At 47.5% G+C, this 16,716-nt stretch overlaps 1 protein-coding gene across 1 annotated transcript; it reads left to right on the top strand.

Annotated features, from left to right (window-relative positions):
- The first annotated feature begins 767 nt into the window (after positions 1-767).
- On the top strand, positions 768-16,716 carry KHDRBS1 (KH RNA binding domain containing, signal transduction associated 1). Its single transcript, XM_066204226.1, has 9 exons — positions 768-1,093; positions 6,966-7,093; positions 7,900-8,016; positions 8,893-9,039; positions 11,532-11,662; positions 12,353-12,590; positions 13,554-13,621; positions 13,851-13,909; positions 14,490-16,716. Exons 1-9 carry the CDS (start codon positions 793-795, stop codon positions 14,585-14,587), a joined length of 1,287 nt encoding a protein of 428 aa, XP_066060323.1. The 5' UTR covers positions 768-792; the 3' UTR covers positions 14,588-16,716.

Genomic DNA, 16,716 nt, shown 5'->3' with positions numbered 1-16,716 from the left:
ATCATCTCTGTCCATCATCCCCTGGGTCGCACGGCTCCCCTCACGGCACCGCGGCGTCCCCGAGGGCCCGGCAGCGCCGTGCGCATGCGCGGGGGGGGGTGTTCCTGCGGCGGGTCTCCCCGCGCACACACACACACAGGGACAGTGACAGTGACAGTGACACACACAGAGACACACACAGAGGGACAGTGACACACACACACACGAGTGACACACACCGACACAGGGACACACACACACTCACACACAGAGTGACAGTCACACACACAGACACACACACTGACACAGTGACACGCACAGTGACACACACATCACACACACCCACAGAGTCACATCCACAGACACACTCACACACAGAAAGCACACAGTGACACACACACACAGTGACACACACAGTGACACTCTCACACACAGTGACACACACACACAGAGTGACACACACAGTGACACACACACAGAGTGACACACACAGTGACACACACAGTGACACACACAGTGACACTCACACACAGTCACACACACAGAGTGACACACACAGTGACACACACAGTGACACTCACACACAGTCACACACACACAGAGTGACACACACAGTGACACTCACACACAGTCACACACACACACAGTGACACACACAGTCACACACTCACTCACACACGCCCCCCCACGGCCGGAGGGGGCGGAGCTCCCAGCGCGGCACTTCCGGCCCCGGCGCAGCGCGGGCGGTGCGGTGCGGCCGCTGCGCTCCCGCCGCCGTCCCCGGCCCCGCCGTCCCCTCCCGGCCACCGCCTCATGCAACGCCGCGACGACCCCGCCGCTCGCCTGTCGCGTGGCCAGGGTCCCGGGGGTCGCGCTCCGCCGCCGCCGCGCCGCCCTCCCCGCGGCGGAGGGGCCCGCGGGGCCGCCAGCGGGGCGCAGCCGCCGCCCGGTGGGGCCGCGGCCGGCGGGGCCTCAGGGCCGGGGGGCTCCGGCGGGTCGGCCGCCATGGCCGGAGGCAAGATGGAGCCTGAGAACAAGTACCTGCCCGAGCTGATGGCCGAGAAGGACAGCCTGGACCCGTCCTTCACGCACGCCATGCAGCTCCTGAGCGCAGGTACCGCGGCAGCGCCGGGGGAAGGGAGGGGGGCGGCCCGGCCCGGTGGCCGTCCTGGGGTTAAAATGAGACATTTCCCCGTGTGATCGCAGCTTAATCCGCAAGCTTTGCCTGTGTTTTATCGGTGGTTGTGTTATATTGTGTTATAGCCCTTGTGCTGTGGCCTCGGCCGGGATCGAGGGAATCGAACCCTTTGCGGGTTGAGATAATAATTGGAACAAGATGCGATGGTAATAATGAATACGCTGATAATAATGACGAGTGTGATGCTGAGAGGGGATAGAAAAAAGCGATGCCCGGTTGTTCACCTCCCCCTGAGCGATGCCCGCCCCATCCCCGAGCTCATTCCCGTTTTTTGGGGTGGGAATGACAGTCCGGGGGTTGGAATGTCCCTTCGGACCCTTCGGGTGACCTGGTCTGGGGGACAGCTCGTCTCCTTCACGGAGAAATCTTCGGCTAAACGCTGCTCGGGGACAGCCGGAACATCCGTGTGTTGGTAGCGCGATTCCCATAAAAACCCCTAAAACCAGCTGTTAGGAAGAAAAGGAGCCGAAATCAGCGCGGCCCTTCCATCCCCTGCGGACACAGGAGCTACAAAGAAACCTTAAAAACCAAGGGAGGTCCTTCAATCCCGCCGAGCCATTCCTGGGATTTATTTTTTCCCCCCGTGCGGGAAATCCGTGCCAGGGCTGGGCTGGAGCCCGAGGGAAGGGAAGGGAAGGGAAGGGAAGGGAAGGCTGGGAATGGCAGAGTCTTTGTTCTGTGCCCGGCAGAGCCGCTCTCCTTCCCCCGGCGCCGCTGTCCAATGGTCGGGCGGCTCGGCTTGTCCCTGGAGCTGCCGCACCGCCCTCGGAGCCTCCGGCCGGACACGGCAGTCAGCTCAGAAAAACGGGAATGGGCTCAAATATTCCCGGAGCAGGAGCTCTCCGGCCCCAGAGCGAGCATCTGTTCAGATTTCGTCTCCTCGGTGCTTAGTATCCTCCTTTTTTTAAAATTCTTTTATCTTGTCGAGGCTTAAAAACGCGGATTCTCAAGGTTTTACGAGGTTTTTTTTTAATGCAGGGGATAATTCTTCTTGGGAATTGCAAACGGGAATGAGTTCAGATATTCCCAGCCAATTTCTGCTCTCTATTCCCAGAGCGAGGATCTGTTCAGATTTCGTCTCCCCAAGGCTTAGTATCCTGCTTTTTTTTTTTTTTTTTTTCGTCGAGGCTTAAAAATGCAGAGTTCTCCAGGTTCTACGAGCTTGTTTTATGCAGGGAATAATAATTCTTGGGAATTGCAAACGGGAATGAGTTCAGATATTCCCAGAGCAGAAGCTCTCCATCCCCAGAGCGAGGATCTGTTCAGATTTCATCTCCCCAAGGCTCAGTATCCTCATTTTTTAAAAAATAATTTATTTCATCGAGGCTTAAAGATGCAGAGTTCTCGAGGTTTTATGAGACTGTTTAATGCAGGGAATAATTTTTGGGAATTGCCGTCTCGCTCCCATTGTGCAGACAACCAGGAGAGATGGCCACGGCATCTCCACCTACATAAAACGAGGTTTATAATCCCATTTTCCGTCGGTTTTATGGGTTTGATTAATGAAATTCTCCGGCCAGCCGGAGGAAATCTGAGGAGTTTGCAAAATTCCCCCACCAAGAGCAAAGCCTCCTTCGCTTGAGGGGGGTAACGAGGGTTTAGGAGGGGGTTTCTTATTAATTTATTAATTAATTTAAAACCTGCCGGTTGCAGCTTTGGGAGATTTAAAATTGGAGCAGCTGTGGATATTCTGAAAATCCCTTTTTTTTCTTTTTTTGGGAGCATCCACAGTCCCAGTTCAGGGTGAGCCGAGCAGGGAAAGAATGAGGAGGAATTTGAGGTAAAATGGTGGGTTTAGGTCAATTTTCTTTTGCCTGCGTGACCCCCCCAAAGTGCTCTGGATTCCTTGGAATTCCAGTCCGGGCCAAAGCTGAGATGCACACGGAGCCAGCACAACTCCAGCAAAACGACTTCCAGACACAGGAAGGATCCTGGGTGTCAGCAGAATTCCTCTTCCAGCCTTTTTTTTTTCCCCTTCCCAGAAGTGGAAGTTGCTCATCCTGCCTGCCTCGGGCAGGGAGCCCTGCAGGGACTCTGCCTTCGTTTCTTTCAGAACGACATCTTAAAATTGTCTGCGATGCCGTGGGGGTTCTGTGTTTTTACAGGGGGTTGGCAGCGATGGGATTCTTACTGATTCCGTGACCTCTGGTGTTGGGGGTTCCGTTATCCTAAAGAGAAACTGAAAACTGGGATTTCGTGCATTGTTCAAATGCAATCCATGTTTCCCTCCTGGGATTTGGGGTCACTGTGACCTTCCTTTTGCCCAGGAACAAGAAAATCCTTTTTTTTTTTTTTCCCCCCTTTTGGATGCTGTGGAAAGAGCCAGGGGGAGCTGCTGACGGTGTGAAGGACTCTGTGCTTCCCTGCTTTGGGAAAACGGGAATTATCCCACCTGTGTGTCAGCCAGGTGTGGGGGGTTTTTTTGGGGGGGAATTTTAGCTGGTTTTATTTCATGGAGAAGCTCCAAGGGAGAAGAGCTGAGCTTCCCAAGGGTGTGTGACCTGTGTGATTCCATGCGGGGAATGGGAGCAGGAGGGAGCAGCTGGAGGTGCTGGGGGACTCCCACAGGGAATTCCTGCCTGGATTCTGGCCAGGTTCAGGCTGTGCATTCCCGGGAATGTCACAGGGGTGGCTGCTGGCTCCTGGCAGCCAGGCACAGGGATTGGGGGGGCTGGGGATGAGAAGTGTCACCCTGGAGCTCCTTCCATGTGGAGCCCAGGCTCTCCTGGCATGGAGATTCCCTCAATTCCTGCCTTTCCAAGTGGATATCCATTCCCATTCCAGTGCTGTGACCATCCCAGAGCTGTGGCCATTCCCATCCCAGAGCTGTGGCCATTCCCATCCCGGAGCTGTGACCATTCCCATTCCCATCCCAGAGCTGTGGCCATTCCCATCCCAGAGCTGTGGCCATTCCCATCCTAGAGCTGTGACCATTCCCATCCCAGAGCTGTGGCCATTCCCATTCCCATCCCAGAGCTGTGGCCATTCCCATTCCCATCCCAGAGCTGTGGCCATTCCCATCCCAGAGCTGTGGCCATTCCCATCCCAGAGCTGTGGCCATTCCCATTCCCATCCCAGAGCTGTGGCCATTCCCATCCCAGAGCTGTGGCCATTCCCATTCCCATCCCAGAGCTGTGGCCATTCCCATCCCAGAGCTGTGACCATTCCCATCCCAGAGCTGTGACCATTCCCATCCCAGAGCTGTGGCCATTCCCATCCCAGAGCTGTGACCATTCCCATCCCAGAGCTGTGACCATTCCCATCCCAGAGCTGTGGCCATTCCCATTCCCATCCCAGAGCTGTGGCCATTCCCATTCCCATCCCAGAGCTGTGACCATTCCCATCCCAGAGCTGTGGCCATTCCCATCCCAGAGCTGTGGCCATTCCCATTCCCATCCCAGAGCTGTGACCATTCCCATCCCAGAGCTGTGGCCATTCCCATCCCAGAGCTGTGACCATTCCCATTCCCATCCCAGAGCTGTGACCATTCCCATCCCAGAGCTGTGGCCATTCCCATTCCCATCCCAGAGCTGTGACCATTCCCATTCCCATCCCAGAGCTGTGACCATTCCCATCCCAGAGCTGTGGCCATTCCCATTCCCATCCCAGAGCTGTGACCATTCCCATCCCAGAGCTGTGGCCATTCCCATTCCCATCCCAGAGCTGTGACCATTCCCATTCCCATCCCAGAGCTGTGACCATTCCCATCCCAGAGCTGTGACCATTCCCATTCCCATCCCAGAGCTGTGACCATTCCCATCCCAGAGCTGTGGCCATTCCCATTCCCATCCCAGAGCTGTGACCATTCCCATCCCAGAGCTGTGACCATTCCCATTCCCATCCCAGAGCTGTGACCATTCCCATCCCAGAGCTGTGACCATTCCCATCCCAGAGCTGTGACCATTCCCATTCCCATCCCAGAGCTGTGGCCATTCCCATTCCCATCCCAGAGCTGTGGCCATTCCCATCCCAGAGCTGTGGCCATTCCCATCCCAGAGCTGTGACCATTCCCATCCCAGAGCTGTGGCCATTCCCATCCCGGAGCTGTGAACATTCCCATTCCCATCCCAGAGCTGTGACCATTCCCATCCCAGAGCTGTGGCCATTCCCACCTCTCTGACCATTCCCATTCCCATTCCCACCTCTCTGTTCCCATTCCCATCCCCTCTGCCATCCCAGGAGTTTCTCCCCCTGTGCCCCATCCCAAATCCCACCTTTCCCTCCCCGTGCCCCTCCTCCCGGCAGTGCCCTCCCTCCCTTCCCAGCAAAGCCTCAAAAGCCTGGAATTTCACCCCAAATCCCAGCTGGAATCTCAGGGTGGGGGGTGTATTTTAATGATTTTAGTGATTTTTTTCCTTGAGGTTGGATTTATGTTTTCTTTTTTGATCAGAAATGCTTCTCAGGCTCATTCAGGGCGGTGCTGGTGACCCCTAATTCCTGCTTGGACGATCCAAAGATATTCCCTGACGGCTAACACCCCAAAAATCCAACATTTTTATGGTTGGAAAAGACCCCCAGGATCATCAGCTCCATCTGGCAGGCCCGTGGGGCTGGGAACAGGAGAGTTTCAGGCTCAAACAGGTGGCCAAAAAATCCCAGGAAATTCCAAACATCACGGCTGGAAATGCTGTTGATGACCAAGCAGGCTGCACTCTGCTCCCCCGGCTCATTCCCAATGCTGTGGATAATCCTGGGAAGTGTCTCTTCCCCTTGGAAAAGGCTCAGGAATTCAATTCACAAACCTCGGGGTTTGCTGGTGAAACGGCCCAATTGGATTTTTCACGATGAAGCAGCCCGAAATCAGGATTTGGGATGGATAATTAATGTTGTGATCCGTTTGGGTTTGTGGATTTTTTATTTTCCTGTTGGGCCAAAGGCTCAGCAGCGATTCGGGGTCGTTCATGATGGATCAACCCCAAAATTTGGGGGGGAGAATTTGTGGTGTGAAATAAAAACAAATGGTGGTTTTGTTACCTCTGGAAAGGGAAATGCAGGCAGCTGTGGGCTCTGTTCTTCTGGAAAAGGCTGGGGGTTATTCCTGTCCTGGGAATTCACAGCTCAGAAATGGGATTTTCCAGCTCCACGCGGGTCGTCTCCTGAATTTCCAGCAGGTGTTGGTGTCCCAAGCCCTAATTAACGTCCCTAATTAACTTCCAGCGGGTTATTGGGGCTGTCCCAGCTCCCCTCGGGCTGCAGAGTTCCCTCCCTGCACCCACGCTGCTTCAGTGGGGTTTTAAAACTCATTTTTAATTCCCCACAGGCAATTAAAAGATGCAAAAAAACCCCAAAAAATCTCAATTTTGAGAGGCTAAATACTCGTGGCTGCATTGAGGAATTAGGACTTTCTGGGACTCGCTTTTCTGGCTGCACACTGAGGGTTGAAAATCCCACTTAGGGATGATGTGTGGGATAAATCTGGATTTATTTCGTGAGGCGAAGCTGGGAGGATTTCCTAACCCAGACCACGCTGGCGTTTATTGGGAATATTTTCAACTTAAGCCAACCTCATTGTGCCTGGAGGTGTTGACACCACTGATTAAAAGGCAAATCTCGAATAAATTTGAGTTGGATGATTTTAAAACTGGCTGATTTCTGTCACAACTTAGCAAAAATACGGATTTTTTAGTGCAATTTGGGCTGGTTTCTTTGCAGATTTAGGGGCTGGGAAAGGAATTTCCTCCTGGAAATTTTGTAGGGTCGCGGCCTTGTCGTGATTCCATCCCTGACCTGATGCTTGTTGCAGGAAAAACATAAAGCAGCCCTAATTTTTTTTTTATATCTTCTTTAGAGATTGAAAAAATTCAGAAGGGTGAGCCAACGAAGAAGGAGGAGGAAGAGAACTACCTGGATTTGTTTTCCCACAAGAACATGAAACTGAAAGAACGAGTTCTGATCCCTGTCAAACAGTACCCCAAGGTGAGAGGGCCAGGAAAAAAAAAAAACAACAAACCACCAGATCTCTGGGATTTGCTGATTTTCTGGGGGATTTTGTGCCTGGCAAAGTGTTAAATCTTCTTTTTCAAGCAAAATTCAAGAGATTTCTTTTAAAAAGTAAGGAGGTGGGGGTTTTTTTATTTTATTTTTTTTTCTTTGCGGGTTTGCAAGGGTTTTTATTTCTAATATATTGAATTTCTAGAATGTCTTGGGGTAAATGGTGGTGCATGGGTGGGGCCTTGGATTTGCTGGAGCAGAGAATTCCACGTGGATGTGGAGCTTTGTGTTTTTACATTTAACTCCTTAAAGGTTTGCTGGAAAGCTGCTGCAGAGCAGATGGTGGAATTGAAACACTTAATTTAGCTTGATTTTTTTTCTTTTTCTGCTGGAGCATTTTAATTTTTAATGAAAAGAAAGGTTAGAAACTCACATTTTCCTCTTGGAGCTTGAATTTTCCTCTTGGAACTTGGATTTTCCTCTTGAAACTTGAATTTCCCTCTTGAAACTTTTACATTTTCCTTTTGAAACTCACATTTTCCTCTTGAAACTTCTACATTTTCCTTTTGAAACTCACATTTTCCTTTTGAAACTCACATTTTCCTTTTGAAACTTACATCTTCCTCTTGAAACGTGAATTTTCCTGTGCATTTTTTTTTTTAACTGAGGTGAGGAGAAGATTGAGAGTAATTTTTTTTTTTGTCAGCCAACAGAACAGAAAATTTATTGACATTTTTTTGAGCTCAGGAGCTGATTTTTTTTTTGTTTGTTTGTTTTTTCTTTGTTTCCAGTTCAACTTTGTTGGGAAGATTTTGGGACCCCAAGGCAACACCATCAAGAGACTTCAGGAAGAAACTGGTGCTAAAATCTCTGTGCTGGGCAAAGGTTCAATGAGGGACAAAGCCAAGGTAAGGGGAAACAAAATTCTCTTTATGCTGTGAGAATTAATGCCTCTGCAAGCATTTTAATAAAAACCAGCTAGAGAAAGCTTCAATAAAAGGTGATAAAATAAGGATTAATCTCCTGAAGAGCCATTCACTGAAGGGATATTTTTTTTCCCTCTCCATAAAAAGATAAAAATCCCTTTCCTAGCTGCTCCCTCTGAAATTCCTAAATTCTCCTGGTTCGTTGGAGATATTGGAGCAGTGTGTCCCTGATAATCTTTGCTGGATCACAAAGTACCAGGAGAGGTTTTGTTGTTGGTTTTTTTTTTAACAGCCAAAAAAAAAAAGGGAAAAAAAGATGATTTTTATTTCTTCCTGCTTATTTCGAAGCTAAGACCCAGCAGAGCTGTAACTTTAATTCTGATTTTACTTGAGCAGCGCAGAAAGGTCGTTTGTAACTTGTTAAATAACTGCAAAACAGCCTGAACAGAACAGAAATTCTTTTAAAGATATCTTGGAGCAGAGGTGGAGGAGCTGTTGGAGGCATTGGCCTCCACAGAGTGGTATAGAAGAAGATATTTAAATATCCTGAGGTTAAAATTTCCCTGGCACCAATTAAAAACCATGGATTTGGCAAGGGATAAACCAGCTGAAGAGGCAGCAATAAAAAAATGGAAGTTTTTTTTCCTTTAAAAACTCCTAGACCCCCTCGAAATAAAAAATTCTCAAAAAGCCGCTTGAAGAGTCAGCGACAAAAAGGTGGAAAGTCTTTTCCCTTTAAAGAAAAATTCCCCAAAATACCCTCACACTCCCTGTAAAAGAGGTGAAAAAGGAGAGCTTTTTGCCTTTTCAACAGGTTCTGGCCTCACTTGCTGTGGTTTTTTTTTTTTGTCCCCCCAGGAGGAAGAGCTGCGCAAAGGGGGGGACCCCAAGTACGCCCATCTCAACATGGACCTGCACGTCTTCATCGAGGTCTTCGGGCCCCCCTGCGAGGCCTACGCCCTCATGGCCCACGCCATGGAGGAGGTCAAGAAGTTCCTGGTCCCTGTGAGTGTCCTGCTGCTTTGGTTTTTAATTATTCCCGAGTTTTGGGTGTTAAATATTTGTAAATAACGGGAGCGGGCTGCCCGCCGACGTCCCTCGATATCAGCTTTATAACATCATCTCATAACAACAATTCCTCCCTCTCTTTAAACCCTGAGGGCTCTCTTCATTGCTTTTTTTTTTTTTAAATGAATAATTTGTTAAATGCATCGTTATCAGCACAATTATTAGGATTCTGGTTTTTTGATAAATGCTCCTTAAGTTTTATGGATGGATTCTGAATGATCAGATAAATTGATGCAACACATCCCTTCCAAAATTTCCATATCCACGTGCTAAGAAGAGAATTCAGAATTTCCATATCCACGTGCTAAGAGGAGAATTCAGAATTTCCATATCCACGTGCTAAGAGGAGAATTCAGAATTTCCATATCCGTGTGCTAAGAAGAGAATTCAGAATTTCCATATCCACGTGCTAAGAGGAGAATTCAGAATTTCCATATCCACGTGCTAAGAGGAGAATTCAGAATTTCCATATCCATGTGCTAAGAAGAGAATTCAGAATTTCCATATCCACGTGCTAAGAGGAGAATTCAGAATTTCCATATCCATGTGCTAAGAAGAGAATTCAGAATTTCCATATCCACGTGCTAAGAAGAGAAATCATTAAATGCAGGTTGAATTAAAGAAATATGATGACACACCAATTAATCTGAGTTTTTGGTACGTGAGAAACATCCTCGACCGAAGATTGATCTTTTCCTGGAGACTTAAATCTGGTACAAAATGTGAGGTTTGCAGGGTGAGACAAAATAATAAAAAGATAAAAATTGAAAGATTTGAACGGGGTGAGGCAATTGAAGGATGGCAACAGCTCGAGTCTCGCTGACGGCCGCTGAAATTCTCCGTGTCACAAGGTCTTTTAAAAAGTTTTCTGACCAACAGCAAATTGTTTAAGAGCTTACAAACATCTGCATAACCATTAAAATTAAATGTGTGTTTTTAAATCTAACAATAGCTGCTTCTTTCATGTTTTTTTGCTATTCAGGGACTTTTTATACTCTTCCATAAACGAAGCACAAAGCCTCGTTACTAAACTTTTTTATTCTGTTGCTCAACATAATTTTTCTGCTCGCTAAAGCCTGCCCTACACAGCACAAAACCACAAATCTCATTGTTCTGTGTCCTTCGTTTGGTATCTCCTTGCACTGCTGTGAAAGCTTTTCTGCTCTTTTCTCTTCCCCACACCTGAGGGATGGATTTCCTCCTCCTGCAGAGGTGAGGAGAGCTGGAGTGTGTGTGTGGCAGCTTTGGGAAATCCTTCAGAAAGGGTTTTTTTTTTATTCTAATCGTGGCTAAAATGACAAAAAACTCCCCAACAAAACCCTTGGAGCGGGGATTTCTCTCCCAGTGTGAGCTGTGGTTGCTTTGTCCAGCCTCAGGTTCCAGTTTTAGTGGGAATGGCTGGAAAAATCCAGCTGGAAAACTTCATTGTCAGGTCAGGAATTAAATCCAGAAGGGATTTGAGGATGAGGGTGTGAGGATGAGGAGGGTGACTGCCCCGGCAGCTCACTAGTTCAATATCGTGGCTTTTTTTCTCAGTTAAATCAATATTTTTACAGCTTTAAATGTGAAAAAAAAACCCCAAACTGTTTTTGCAGGGCAGGTTTTTCTGCAGGTGCCACTTGTCACCTGCTTGGGGACGTGTTTTCCCGGTGAATCTTCCTGGCCAAAGTCCTGGCTTTTTGTGCCACTGTGTGACAGGATTGTGCTGGAATTTTGCCTCCAAGGGTGGCAGAACATGGAGGACCAAGTTTTTAAAATTAAAATCGGTTGTTAAATTGGGGGGACAAAACGGGAAAGTTCACACATCTGGTGGGAGATCACAGCTGGGCTCTCCAGGGGGCACTGGGATGGTGCTGGGGTCACCTGAGAGCACTGGTGATGCTTTATTTGTCCTTATCTGCCTTTATTTTTACCCTTATGTTATCTTTTATTTATCCTTATTTACCTTTATTTTTATCCATATTTTATCCTTATTTATATCCATATTTATCTTTATTTTTACCCTTATATTATCCTTTCTTTACCTTTATTTTTACTCTTATAGTGCCCTTTATTTATCCTTATTTACCTTTATTTTCCCCTTATTTTATCCCTTATTTATCCGTAGTTACCCTTATTTTTACCCGTATTTTATCCTTTATTTATCCTTACTTACCTTTATTTTTATCCTTATATTATCCTTTATTTATCCTTATATACCTTTATTTTCCCCTTATTTATCCTTATTTATATCCTTATTTCCCTTTATTTTTCCCCTTATTTTGTCCCTTACTTATCTTTATTTTTACTCGTACATTATCCTTTATTTTCCCTCATTTATATCCTTATTTCCCGTTATTTTTCCCCTTATTTTCCCCCTTATTTGCCTTTATTTTCCCCCATATTTTCTCCTCCATTTCTCCTCACTGCCACCCATGTTTTCCCCCCAGGATATGATGGATGACATCTGCCAGGAGCAGTTCCTGGAGCTCTCTTACCTCAACGGGGTCCCGGAGCCCAACCGAGGCCGAGGCGTCCCCGGGCGGGGCCGGGGGGCAGCCCCACCTCCCCCTGTTCCCAGGTATTCCCAAAATTCCCAAATTCCCTGCTTAAACCATTCCTGCTTTTTCCTCAGCAGCTGCTGGGCCTGACCTGGGCATTGAGCCGAGGTTTTCCAGCATCATGTTTGGGGTGGAATCCAAACGCTGGGGGTGGTTTGGGCTGGGTTTAATGGAGAGGGGTGATGCCTTGGGAAGGCTGAGCCGGAACAGAGGCTGGGCAGAGCTGAGAATAAAGGAGAGATTTATTGAAAGGCCTTTGGGATACACCTTGGGCAGGACAAGAGCCTGGCCAGGGCTGCACCCAGGGTGGGCACAAAATGGGCACAAAATGGACCCAAAATGGGCACAAAATGGACAAACGGTCACGAGGTCTCACACTTTGATAAGTTTTGGTCCATTTGCACATTGGGGTTGAATTGTCCAATTCCAGCTCCAGGCTGTGAGGTCCCATCCTTCTCGTTCCTCCCTCCAGCCCACCCTTGTTTGTGCTTTTGGGCCTGGAGACTTGTCCCAGCTGTCCTTGGTGTGCAGCAGGAGAAGGATTTGTTTTGTGTCCCTGCTGTGTGCAGAGCCGAGTGGCACTGACTGTGAGCTCAGAGCCGCACCCCTGTCCACCAGCCATTTCTCTACAAAAGACACACCCCCCCCCCCCCAATCCTGGGGCTCTCCGAGAGCGACGAAACCCACTGACAAACCTTTCTCCTTTGCAGGGGCCGTGGGGTCGGCCCTCCTCCTCCTCCTCCTCCTCCTCCTCCTCCTCCCCCCCCTCGGGGTGCGCTGGTGCGCGGCGCGCCGGTGCGCGGGGCCATGGCCCGGGGGGCCACGCTGGCCCGGGGCGTGCCGCCTCCCCCGGCGGTCAGGGGCACTCCTGCCCCCCGGGCACGGGCTGCTGGCATCCAGAGGATACCCCTGCCCCCTCCGCCCGTGCCGGAGAGCTACGAGGAATACGTAAGGAGTGGTTGATTGATTAGCGGTGGTTAACGATTGCCGGGGGCTCGTGGTTTCCGGGGTGGGAGAGGGGTCACCGGGGATCGGTGGGGTGGTGCTGGGATCACCAGGGATCTCTGGGATCACCAGGGATCGGTGGGGTGGTGCAGGGATCACCGGGGATCTCTGGGATCACCAGGGATCGATGGGGTGGTGCGGGGATCACCGGGGATCACCAGGGATCAAATGGATCACCAGGGATCAGTGGGATGGTGCTGGGATCACCAGTGATCTTTGGGATCACCGGGGATCAGTGGGGTGGTGGTGGGATCACCAGGGATCTTTGGGATCACCGGGGATCAGTGGGGTGGTGCTGGGATCACTGGGAATCAGTGGGGATCACCAGGAAGCACTGGGATGCTGCTGGGATCATCAGGGTCCTTTGGGATGGTGCTGGGATCACCAGGGATCAGTGGGATGGTGCTGGGATCACTGGGATCACCCAGGAGCACTGGGATGGTTTCTCTCCTCAGCAAAGTGGGGTTTTTTTGCACTGAAACAATCCCGAGGTTGGGGCTTGTAAACGTGTGATGTGGCTGACACAGAATTATGGAATATCCTGAGCTGGGAGGGATCCCCTGGGATCATCCAGCCCAGCTCCTGGCACCCCAAAATCCCACCCAGTGCATCCCTGAGTGCTCTGGGGAGCCTGTCCGGTACCCAGCTCCCTCTTGGGGAAAAAAAAACCAAAACAACCCTTTCCCTGGTAACAGTTCCAGCTCTCCTGCCCCATGGATTTATCCCTGGAGGTGGAATGATTTTAAATATCAGCACGATTTATCAGGGCTCTCTCTGTGCTGTGCCTGATCCCTTCCCCTGTGGCAGGCCAGGATTTCCAGGCTCCTCTGGGAGCTCGGTGGGTTGAATTTGTTCCTTCTTTCGGTCCTTTTGTGACACTTTTTTTTTTGTCCCCGTCCTCGGCAGGGCTACGATGACACGTACGCAGACCAGAGCTACGAGGGGTACGAGGGCTACTACAGCCAGGGCCAAGGGTGAGTGGGCTTCCCTCTTCCCAAAGCAATGCTGCGTGGCCTTTTCCCCCCTTTTTTCTCCCCTTTTTTAATCCCATTTGGAGGCCAAAGAAACACCCCTGAGCTGTAGAGTTCTGCTGGAATCCAGGGCATGACACTGAGCATCTCCTGGTTTCTCCTGGGTTTTGGGAAGTCGCGGCAGGGTGGGGCTGGGATTTCCCTGTGTGTAACCAGCTCGTTGCTTTTCCAGGGACACAGAATATTATGATTATGGACACGGGGAGGCACAGGAAACCTACGAAGCTTATGGTATGTCTGGGGATTCTGGGGGAGGGAAAGGGGTTTGTGGGTCAATTTCCTGGTTTTCCAACGTCGGGATGAAAAAAAAAAAAACCTTGAGGAGAACCTCGAGTGGGTTTTTGTGGTGTTTTTATTTTATTTACCCACCTCTCTGTGGGTCTTGATTGTCTCAAAGGTGATGCTTTTTTAAAAAAAAAAAAAAATCCCATTTTTTAACTCTGGACACGTCTTCATTTCCTTGTAGCTTTAGAACATTTCGGGAGGTCTGGATTTCCACCCACAGCACTTGTGCTGCAGTCTGCTTTTCCTGGGCTGGATTTTACACGGTCCCATCTGCTTCTTTTATCCTCACAAACTCCCGATCCTGACTCTGGCCTCCAAAATTCCCTCGAAAACCGGATGGGAATGTCATGAGGAGGCCTCTCCCCGGCTGTGCGCAGCCGCTTCGACTCAGCGGGCAAAGCTTAGCTAACCTCAGTGTTGCAAAACTCCCAAATTTCGGCCGAGCCAAAATCGTGTGATTTAACCCCAAAGGGTCACCAAGCCTCCTTCCCTGCCCTGACTTTTATCCTCTTTTTTCCCCCCACAGGCCAAGATGACTGGAATGGAACCCGGCCCTCCCTGAAGGCTCCCCCGGCCAGGCCAGTCAAGGGGGGCTACAGAGAGCACCCCTACGGACGTTACTGAGACACGCAGCACCAGGGAAAGGAGAAAAAAAAAAACCACAAAAAACACAAAAATAATCCCAGTTTAGGAGCAAACAGTTGTTTCTGGTTCTTGTATCTCCCAGGATTGCTTTACCCACAGCAGACAAGTAATTGTCTCCCTGTTGTTTTTGGTTTTTTTTTCCCTTCCTGGCCCTTTATTTTTTTTTTTTTTCCTCCCACTCCATCCTCACCCCCTTTTTTGCATTTTTTTGGCTTCTGTATGTAGTGACTTTCTGGAGATGAATTTAAATAGATTTTTTAGAGGGGTAAAAAAACTTTTAATTTTTATTATTTTTCTGGGGGGAGGGGGTTTATTTCTTGCTTTTCTTTTTTCAGTGTGTAGGTGGCTTTTCTTTCTTTTGTCTTAGGTTAAAAACAAAACAAAGCTGTACCTTTTTTAAGGAAAAGAAAACACACACGAAAAAAAAAAACTTAAAAAAAAAAAGAAAAAAAGGCAAGTTAAAAAAAAAATGTTAGTTTCCAAAGTGACGTGCTTTTGCTTAATTCTGAAATTAAGGTTTTGTTAAAACTTCTAAAGTTTGTTTTAAAGGAACCCATAAAGGTTGTAGTTGCAGAATCCCAAAGTAGGCTACATTTCAAAATTCAGGGTTATTTTTTTTTTAAGAATTAAAATCATAATGTAACAGTAGTGGCTGCCACCATTAAAAAAAAAAAAAAAATTAAACTTCAAATGCCAAACCTTTAAAAGGAAGAATCTTGGTGAATCTTGAAGTTTTAAATTTTAACCTAAAGGATCCTCCAAAACGAATTAAATAGCATTTTCTAAAGAGAATTGACTTAAAAGGAAAAAAAAAAAACAAAATTAGGTTGGTAAGAAAAAAAAGAAATTGACTTTTCTTATGTGGATTTTGAAATCTAGCCCCCCCATGCAGTGTTGAGATATGCTTGGGAATATTTTTCCAGTGGAAAGGGGTTTTAGATTGGTTCGAAATGAACGATTTTGAAGAGGGGGGAAAAAAAACCCCCAAAATATGGCTCTAATTGCCCAGTGTTTAACAGAAATAATATTTCATGGCTAGGCCTGTAAAATTCTCATTTTTGTAGCATTTTGGGGCAGAAAATCTGATGAAAATATCAAAAAAAATCTCGATTTTAAGCAGTCCCAGCCACTTGATCAAGTGTATCTCAGCACGAGCTTTCCGTAAAAAGGGACACTGCAGCTGTAAAAAAACCAAACAAAAACCAAAAAAGAAAAAAACCAGGCAAAAAATCCCCCAAATTTCACTTTGTACATAAGATAAAAGTCCTAATTGGATTTGTTACACTGTCCTCCCACTCTGTTCTGGAAGAGAAAAATGCTCCATTTTGTGTAAAGTCTGCCTAACTAGGTAGCTCAAAAACAAAACAAAACAAAAAAGTGTCAAAAAAAATTGTCTGTCTCAATCTGTCAATAAAGTTTAGTCCTTTTTTAATCAAATTAAATGTGATGAATTGTCATTTGTTTTTTTTTTATTCTTTTTTTTAAAAACTACTTTAAATTCATGCTAAACTTTAATTTGTCTTTATTATTATTATTATTTCTATTTATTTGAAAACTTTGGAGGCATTTCTTTTTAAAAAAAAAATGGTGGTTTTTTGGTAATTCTCGTGACAAAAAGAAAAAAATATTTTCGAGCTTTAAATTTATTTTAAAAAATGAAAAAAGACAAAAAAAAAAATTTGGTTTTTCACCCCCTGGAAGTTGCTGAAAGCAGTTTTCACCCAGAAATCTGAATTTGGAAAGCGTGGTGATGGTTTCTTTGCTTGATGGTTCAGATTTCAGGTGGCCTCAGAGAATATTCCAGAGGCTGGATGAAGTAGGAATGCTGAGAATTCCAAGGAATTTGCTTTCTGTAACCCCCCCCTTGGCTGAGGCGATGCTCCCAAGCAGCTTTTCCTTGGAAAAAAAAAAAAAAATGCTTTAAAAATGAAATTTTTTTGTTGGTGGACGGTGCTGCAGCTGCTCCTTAAATCTTTTCTGAGAGGGTGTGGATGTAGAGAATATTTAATATATTTCTATTTTCAAAAAGAAAATGCTTTCGTGGTTTGGGATTTTCCCATGCAGCAGATGAAATTGGAGGTTTTTTTAGGGGGGGATGAGGATTAAAA

This window comes from Chamaea fasciata, unplaced genomic scaffold, assembly GCF_029207755.1.
Source record: "Chamaea fasciata isolate MVZ Bird 193981 ecotype frontalis unplaced genomic scaffold, bChaFas1.0.hap1 SCAF_26, whole genome shotgun sequence".
Taxonomy (NCBI): domain Eukaryota; kingdom Metazoa; phylum Chordata; class Aves; order Passeriformes; family Sylviidae; genus Chamaea; species Chamaea fasciata.
The sequence above is the reverse complement of the archived record's forward strand: the minus strand, read 5'-3'. Positions and strand labels throughout refer to the sequence as shown.

Coding starts and splice junctions, on each gene's coding strand:
- KHDRBS1 (XM_066204226.1), top strand. CDS start 793: ATGCAACGCCGCGACGACCCCGCCGCTCGCCTGTCGCGTGGCCAGGGT. Junction 7,094..7,899: donor CTGTCAAACAGTACCCCAAG/GTGAGAGGGCCA, acceptor CTTTGTTTCCAG/TTCAACTTTGTTGGGAAGAT. Junction 13,622..13,850: donor TACTACAGCCAGGGCCAAGG/GTGAGTGGGCTT, acceptor TTGCTTTTCCAG/GGACACAGAATATTATGATT.